This window comes from Echinops telfairi, unplaced genomic scaffold, assembly GCF_000313985.2.
Source record: "Echinops telfairi isolate 266 unplaced genomic scaffold, ASM31398v2 ScPeMD7_7467;HRSCAF=8505_1, whole genome shotgun sequence".
Classification (NCBI taxonomy): Eukaryota; Metazoa; Chordata; class Mammalia; order Afrosoricida; family Tenrecidae; genus Echinops; species Echinops telfairi.
This window is the reverse complement of record NW_022111368.1, coordinates 24,105,757-24,114,499: the sequence shown is the minus strand read 5'-3', so window position 1 is coordinate 24,114,499 and position 8,743 is coordinate 24,105,757. Positions and strand designations below refer to the sequence as shown.

Genomic DNA, 8,743 nt, shown 5'->3' with positions numbered 1-8,743 from the left:
TGGCTGTCAGCCACTCTCCAACCTCGCTGGGCCCTGTGCTCGAGAGAACTGACAGGGAGGGCCAGAAACAAGCGCCGCCCCCCACCAACCCCCAGACTAGGAGCCGGGCAGCACCCCAGGCCACAACGAGCTGGGGTTCTTCTGCTGGGCCTCTCCTCCGGACCCTGTCCCCTCTCTATAGGACATGAGGGCAGAGCAAGAGGCTGGAAACAGTGCTGACTGAGTGGAAGATGATGTCTCCCGAAAGCTGGGGAGAGTTCGTCACTCTCTGCGTTCCAAACGTCTTGAGTGGGAGCCCCGGAACCCTATCCTTCCTCCAGCACACCTCGCCAGCGGTCCCTTACTGCACGCACTCCCAGACCCCGTCAGCCTTGTGGTTTTGTCTGTCCTCAGACGTGCCGAGAGAGCGATCATCACTCTCCGTGTGGACTGTCGATGTGTCTGCCTGCAGCTGTTACCACCCTTTCATCATAAGCAGGCCCTCTCTGATCAGAATGCTTAGTGGTTGGAGCCTGATGGCGGAACGGGGCCTGCGTGGAACAAAGACCATCTCTCTCCATGTCTTTGGGCTCTTAACTGATCTTCGCCATCACTATGCCTGCTCTCACCTGACCCTTCTCAGACCACCTGAGCTGCCCCTGCACCTACGGTCATCCTTCCCTCCTGGTCCTCAGTGATGAGGGACGTTACCCAGTGAAACCGGCATTACCGGTGGTCATTGGGTCAATTCCAGCTCCTGGTGACCCTCTGTGTGTCCAGAAGGAACTGTGCTCCATCGGAGTTCCAATAGTTGGGACCTTTCAGTTGTGGATCGCCAGATCTTCTGAGGCACCTCGGGGTGAGTTTGAACTGCTAACTTTTCGGCTAGTAGCCAAGCACAAAACCACCCCCATAAACGGGCTTCAGTGACTTATTCTCTGGAGGGCCCACAGTCCTTCTTGCTTTGGAAGACTCAGGAAGGCCAACCGATGGCAAAATATGTGCTGTCTATGAAATTAGAGGTGGTGATAAAAGGTTCAGGAGCAGAGAGTGGGCTTGGGGACCATTGGCTCTTTCAATAACTCTCACTGCCATTGAGTTGATTCTAACTCCTATTGACCATGTAGGACAATGTAGAACCGCCCCTGTGTGTTCCCGAAACTGTAACTCTTTACTGGAGTAGAAAGCCTGGTCTTTCTCCAAGGAGCGGCCAGTGGTTTTGAACTGCTAACCTTGCAGTTTGCAGCCCAACTCAACACCCACAGTGCCAATAGGAAGACCAAAACCAGAGGGCCATCCTGCCCCTCATCAAGTGTGACACCAGCCTCCAGCACCCGGGCTGCTTTCCTAAGAGCGGCAACTGCTGTGTGTTGATTTACTGCCAGGTTCTTGCGCGGGTCCCCTTCTGATCAGTTTCAGTACATCTCTAAAGCAGTCTCAGTGGCAGTGGGCCCCAGGGCCAACCTCAATGGGCACCACCCAAGGTTAGCAGAGATAGGGCTGCAAGCAGGAAGCCTTTTGGGGGCCTTAAGGTCACCATGCTAGTAACTGGCAAGGATCTCAACTGCCATCGAGTCAGTGCTGAGACTGTAACTGTTTATGGGAGTAGAAAGCCCAGTCTTTCTCCCTCAGAACTGCGAGTGGTTTTGAACTGCTGACCATGCGGATCGCATCCCAACGTGTAACCACTACACCACCAGGATCCCATCCTGGAAAGGAGAGGAACATGTTTTCCCAAAGGGGCCTGAGCCACGGATTGGATATGAACTGGGACATTCTTTCACAAGATATTTGTTAAATAAACACATTGAGCACCTGCTGTGTGCAAGACCTCTGCTCTGAGCCAAGGGACAGGGAAGGCTGTTTAGCTTTTGACAAGAGTCAGATCCGTGTGAGTAAGGCGATGCTAGGGAGGAAAGAGTCGCAGGGAAGAGCTCACTTGTACCTGTAGCCTGGGTTCTGGAGGTGTGTGTGCTGGCATGGCCAAGGAAAAGGGTGGGGTGGGGGTGGGGGGCTGGTGGTTAAAAGTGGTCCGGGAGCTGATAACATAGATGGGTGCTCCTGCAGGCAGTTTAATCCTTCCAAAAGCCTAGGAAGCCAGTTGTAATTAGGTATATTTTTTCTATTACTTAAATTGAAACAACTAATTAAACCCTTAATTAATGTTTTTAAAATACCTCGGGATAATCGTTGCCAGAGAAGCCGGTCTAAGTGCTAAATATGACTGTGAAGTCCCAGGGAGCAGCTTGCTCGCGTCTTGACTCTAGAATATGCAAGAAGGCTCGTGCTGCGAGGAAAAGTCATTTCAAACGCAATTTGCAAAATGTTGAACGTTCCTCTTCTTGGTTTCCCCCCCAAGAGTTCCCCTTTACTCTGGCCTCTGTCTGAGTATCTGTTCTTGATTGATTCTCCCCGGGTGCAGGAACCCTGGGGGGCAGTGAGTTATGTCTGGGCAGCCCACGGGACCAGTTCCATCCTGTCCTGTATGGTCACTGTGAATAGAATCGACTTGATGGAAGTGAGTTTGTTTGGGGTGTTTTGATCAAGTCTTCAGCTGTTTTTAAGAGGTGGGAAAGAAGCTCGTTTAGAAGGGAGGTTGCTCATTTCTGGGCTGTCTGTGCAATAGCTGGCTTATCAAGTGCAGGCTACACATAATAATGAAACATCTAGTGTCCGGGAATGTGTTGCCATTCTTGAAAGCCTTAGAAGTGATCAAAGGACTGGAGGTTAAGACTGACCCCACTGTGCCAATCCCGAAATCCAAAGCCAAGCCCGCTGCCGCCACATTGACTTAGACACTTGGAGAAGCCACATGCACAGCCGAGAACGGAGTTCCATAGTGTTCTCAGGCCCTGACCTTTCCAAAGTGGATCATCAGACCTCCGGGTAGATCCAAACCCCCAACCTTTCCATTAGTAGTCAAGACCATGACTGTTAGTGCCCCCACGGGCCACACAGGAAGCCAGCACCACTCCTCCCTGATGTCTGTGCTCCGAGTGTCTGCCCCTGTGAAAAGGCAAAGGGGCAGAGAGCCCGTGGGAGGGCACATCCCACCTCACGCACCCCATCAGTCAAGGGGGAAGGCATGTCTGTCCAAACAAGGTCCAGCTGACAAAGCAGTCCGGTCCATACAAGGCAGGCCGGTTAGAGATGCCGATGGAGGAGGCTTCTTCATCAATTTCTGGGAAGTCCTCAGAAAGACGCTGTGGGGGCTCGAGATTCCGGAGGGGTGGGGGCAATCTTTATGAGGTCTTTATCTGGCCTGTAATACTCTGAGATCCGCGCAAAGGGGAAAGCGCACATCTGGGAGATTTCAAATGTCTTCTTTTTCCAATTATGCAGATGTTCACATCTGCAGACTCTTCCCTTATGTGGAACTGTTTTCCTTTCCCTGGATAAGTGCCTTGGCTCACCCTGTAAATTGATCTGCCATGGTCGCAACTGATTAGTAGCAGACGTGATCTCTCTCTCTCTCTCCCCAAACTGCTATTTTTATTTCATCTACTTTCTATTTCATGTGTGGAAACATTTAGTAGTATCAAGATGGATGAATTCAGAGAGTATGTTGGGTAAAACATATTTATTCAGGTCAGTGAACATACTACCACATGATAGAATCATTTAGAAACCTGTAACTATATTTTAGAAAACACAAAAACATATTTTTCTTTGTTGGAAAGCTACCCTCTCTAGAAAATTCTGCAAATTTCATTTTTATAATGAATTCCATTTTCTGGTGCTTTGTAATGAAGGGGCATCAAAAAAGTTCACATAAAAAGGGAATGAAAAGATAATAGAATATTTCCACTAAGTTCTTGTGCGTGTTCTTGCTTAAATAGGAAAACCAAACCTGTTTAAATCTGCACGTTCAGCAATGAACAGGATACCATTATGACGTTTACAAGAAAGAAAGAAGGGATAGCGGGTATAAATTCTCAGCCGTGGCTGCACCTTAGTCAACTTGGGGAGCTTTTTCAAATGTTGATACCTGCCTGTCTGCCTTGAACACCATGCCCTTTTAGTATCTATCCATATGGAATCCGACGGACAACCAAGCCCCCTCCTGGGGGGCAGGTTGACACAGAGGAGTGGCCCCGTGGGACTGAGCAGGGTTTCTGAGACTGTAGATCTTTTTTTTTTTAATAAATCATTTTATTGGGGGCTCGTTCGGCACATATCTATCACAATCCATCCATCCATCCATCCATTGTGTCAAGCACATTTGTACTTTGTTGCCATCATCATTCTCTTTTTTTTTTCCATTTCCATCTTTCAACTCTTGTTACAAACCATACAACAATTGTATCCGACATATTCGTACATAGATTCCATCGTTCTTTCCTAGACATTTACTTTCCATTGAGCCCTTGGGATCAGCTCCTCTTTTTTTCCCTCCTTCCCCGGACCCCAACCCTCGTGGCCCCCTGATAGATTGTAGATTGTTGATTATTTTCAAATCTCACTCAGACCACTGTCTCCCTTCCCTCTGGTTTCTGTTGTTCTTCCCCCTGCCTGGGGGGCGGGGGATGTTAATGTGCTATTCATTGGGATCAGTGCTCCCCTCCCAATCTCTCTCCCTCTTCCCCCTGCCCTTTTGGTATCTCTATTCCCATCCCTGTTCCTGGGTTCCGTGTGTTGTGAGTTTTATCTATTGCTTATACCTATGTGTATGCTCCCGTCTAGTCTTGATTGGGAGGCGGCACTGAGGTCATGATAGTGGGGGTTGGGAATGTTTGCAACACTGGGCTCATCATCCTGGTGCTGAATGGTACAGATAGAAACTGAGCACATTCTCAAGAACAAAAATAATTAAGTAGCCTTGGCTAACTGGGTAGCCCTTCTGGGCTCAGCTTCCTCATCTGTGAAGTGGGGAAAGGGATCCCACACTTGAAAGAGGAAGGAAGATGACACCCGTTGCCTGGCCATTGACACAGAACTACTGAGTCTGAGGTGGGCATCATGTGCCTCTGGGGGTGACCCTAAAGACTAATGGCCAGCTGGAACCTCTCCTTGACTGGGGCTCCAAGGTAGCATGTTAAGGCTTGAGTCCCAGGTGTGCCGACCCTGGCCTGGGCACAGGGACGGAGGGCAGCAGTGTATGCCAAGGCATTATCAGTCTCTGAAACACCATCTCATTGAATCTGACCTTCGAGCACTGGTTGAAGTGAGTGTTGGATCCTGCGTGCAGAACAAGACTGCCTTCCCCTTTAGCAGACCTTCCCTCGCAGCACGAGGATCTAAATTGCCACTCTAGCTGTTGACCTTGGGCAAACTACTGTCTGTGGCTCAGTTTCCCCATCCATGCACTGGGGATAGGCGAAATACTACTATCCAGAGAGGTTGTTGGAATTGAATAAGATACTCAGAGCCTATTAAAAAGCATGAGCTCAAATGTCAATTCCGCCACTAGGAAGCTGCTGGCCAGGTGTGCATTGCATGGTCTCTCTGTGCCTCTGTCTCCACAACTGTGCCATGGGCGGCAACCTTGTAGGTTGTCAGCATTAAACAAGGTCATGTGCACCAGGTGGTGGGAGCAGTGCCTCACCGACTCACTGCCATCGAGTCGATGCCGACTCATAGTGACCCTGTAGGACAAGGTGGAACTGACTCTGTGGGTTTCCGAGACTGTAACTCATTACAGGAGTGGAAAGCCTCATCTTTCTTCCGTGGATCGACGGGTGGTTTTGAACTGCTGACCTTGCATGTAGCAGCCCTGGAATTCCTGGCATTGCATCCTTGCCCGTGGGGTTTTATGGTTGTGGTCAGACCTAAACTGGTGCCCCTTCTCCTCCTGTCCCAGTGCCTAGTCCCTCTTGTAACGGCTTTGATGGCGCCCTGTCGAGGCCGTGCCAGCTGCCCTTAGGGAAGGAGGTGTGCTTCATCGCTACGGTTCGTCTGGCCACGCCCCAGTTTCTAAAGGTAAGCACCTGCGAGGGAAGGGACCGCGCACAGGGCTTGACATCTGAGAAGTTCGTTGGTTCGGCGTCAAGTCCATCCCAGCTCATAGTGACCCCGGGGTGAACGAGTAAGATTGCCTCAGGAGTTTCTAGGCTGCTGGCATCCGATGAGTGGGTGGAACTGCCACCTCTTCTGAGTGCTTAGGGCCTCCTGAGCCACCTTTTGGTAGTAGTCACTCACTCTCTCTTTATTGGAAAAGGAAGTCCCTGACTGAAAATCTGAGGTGCCTAGTCCCCAGACCCCGCACCACCACACACACTTGCTCTCTTCCCTAGCGCCCAGTTCCCACCAGCTGTTTTGTCTGAAGGCGGCCTCTGGTCGCCCCCATGGCAGAGAGGCTCAGGGCTTCTCCCTGACGCTCCCGCCAACATTAAAGCAGACGCGGAGCAGAGTTGCGTGTCAAGAAACAGAGAGGTTGTCTGTCTGCTCCTCTGTGATTACGTTCATGTCTACGGTGTGAACGCTGACTTGGACTGGTCGTTCGGCTTCAGATGAAATGCCAGCTCCCATGCGTTTGCCCCACTTGCAGACCCTGGGAGGGGGTGCCATGCCGTCTTGGCTCCTAGATCTTTTTCCTCGGCCTCAGTGAAGTAAATTCCTTATCGGCGCACCCTGAGGTCAGCTGCAGATGAGGAGGGCCCACCCAACCCAGCTGGGGGGCTTGCGTGTTCCAAATGGTTTCCCCTTCCTCCTGAACAAACCAGCTTAGGCTGAGCAGCCGGTGCCCCGAGCAACGGGTCGGCTTTTGTTTTGGTTTGCCTCCTACTGCAGGAAATGTGCATCGTTGAAGAACCTTTCGAGGAATTCACTTCCCGGCATAGCTTGGAGTGGAAATTTTTATTTCTGGATCACAGGTTTGTGACAAGAACAAGCACCTCTCTGGGCTGGCTCCTTCGGCAGTGCTGCCTGTCTGAGGCTCGCTGTCCCCAGGAGAGCAAAGTCAGGCCTGGCTGGGAAGGAGAGGGCTCGTTGGGAAGGAGGTTTCCAGCCAAGGGGAGGGGATTTCCCTGTACCATCTTTGAGCCGCTTGACTGACGGGCCGGCTCTGTTGGGGATCGGACCATCTCAAGAGAGCTGGGGCCGCCGCCTTGGGAGTGTGCACCTTGTTCCCTACCAGCCTCTCCAGCCCCCAGGAAGGCAGGCTCAGCGAGGAGAGGACTTCCCGTGTTCTCTCTTTTAATCCTCTCGTGGCCCTTGCCAAACCGATAAAAATATTTCTAAACTTCCCCATCCCTCTGCCTGCCCCGGAGTCAGTTGGGCCCCTACACAGCTTCCCAGACTAAAAATCTTTCTCGAGCAGAGCGCCTCCTTTTCCTCCTCCCAACGGAGGAGCTGCCGGTTTGCACTTCTGGCCTGGCCGTTAGCAGCCTAGCCCACAATGCCACCAGGGTGCCCTGAGCCCTTTAGCCTCATCTTTCTTCTCGCTCTAAAACTCCATGCACACTTGGATAACTAGAAATGCCCTTCTCTCCACACCTGATTTTCTTTTTTAATGACTGGTGTTTTGACCCATCTAATCTATAGTTGCTCTCGGAGCAACTGTTCTGCAGCGATAAGGTCTGTTACTTTGGGGGGCACATTGTGCGGCAGGACTGAGGTAGGATATAAATGCCAAAAACACTGGAGCGCTTTGGAGAACACGGCCTCACTGGTTTGGATCTCTGCAAAATTCTTTTCCTCCCCGTGTGCTGGAGCAGCGAGGCTGGCATCCGGGCCTGGGAGGGAACCAGTGAGCCGAGCCCACTCTGATAGGAGCCTTCCCCTTGTGCCTGTGCAGGGCTCCTCCCATCATAGGATACCTGCCCTTCGAAGTGCTGGGGACCTCAGGCTATGACTACTACCACATAGACGACCTGGAGCTCCTGGCCAGGTGCCACCAGCACTGTGAGTACCACGCCGACATGACACTCCATGCTGGGACCTCTGTCCCAGGGAGTACAGATGGACGGCAGGGCTTGGCCTGCAACTCTGTGCCCCTTGCCTGGTTTTATGCGAAGCAGGGGCTTGGCTATCTCTGGAATGTTCTAGCAGTTGGTGGGGCGGCCTCTCTGAGACACCCCTTGACCTTACTCTAACCTGGAACTGGCTTGGCTTTTCCAAGGCCCTCTCCACCCTAGCACCTTCACCACAGCCCCAGGGAAACCAAATCAAAACCACGCCTGCTGCTGTTGAGTTGATTCCGTCTCCTCACCACCCAAGAAGACAGAGCAGGATGGCTGCCTAGAGTGTCCATGGCCGCATCTTGATGGAAGGTGCCCCAGTGGCGCAGTGGGTTAGGAGTTGACCTGCTAACCCCAGGAATGGTGGTTCAAACTCACCAGCCACTCCTTGGGAGAAAGCTGAGGCTGTGTGCTCCTGAAATGATCCAGTCTCAGAAACCCTCCGGAGCATTTCTACCCTGTCCTATAGGACTGCTGTGAGTCAAGAGCCAACCAGACAGTAGTGGGTTGGGTTGGGTGTTTGATTTAATCGGTGCAGAAGCAGACAGCCTCACCTTTCTCTCTTGGAGTTGCAGGTGTGTTCAAACCACTGACTTTTCTGTGGCGGCCCACTGAGGGCGCCTTTTGTGTCATCTTCATTAGAAAGAAAGCAAGGCGTGCACACCTTAGATGAATCAGCCCTGAGATCAAAAGGACAGCGTTCGAAAGGCTAGGAAAGAAGAAGGGCTGGGAAGTGGGAACAGCAGGGAGGAAGTGGGAGGGGCGATGTCAGGGTGCAGATGAAGCAAGCTCTATGAGCGGTTGGATGGAGACCACTTGGCTCTGCCAGCCGTCACCCGAGTCCCAGTCGAACATGAAGGGAGAAA

General features: G+C 51.7%; 1 protein-coding gene across 1 annotated transcript in view; it reads left to right on the top strand.

Moving 5' to 3' along the window:
* Positions 1-8,743, top strand: part of NPAS2 (neuronal PAS domain protein 2) — a 103,156-nt gene that overhangs the window by 61,217 nt on the left and 33,196 nt on the right. The window contains 3 exon segments of the mRNA XM_045283824.1: positions 5,780-5,898; positions 6,709-6,791; positions 7,715-7,821. Of these exon segments, the coding sequence (XP_045139759.1) occupies positions 5,780-5,898; positions 6,709-6,791; positions 7,715-7,821 (309 nt within the window).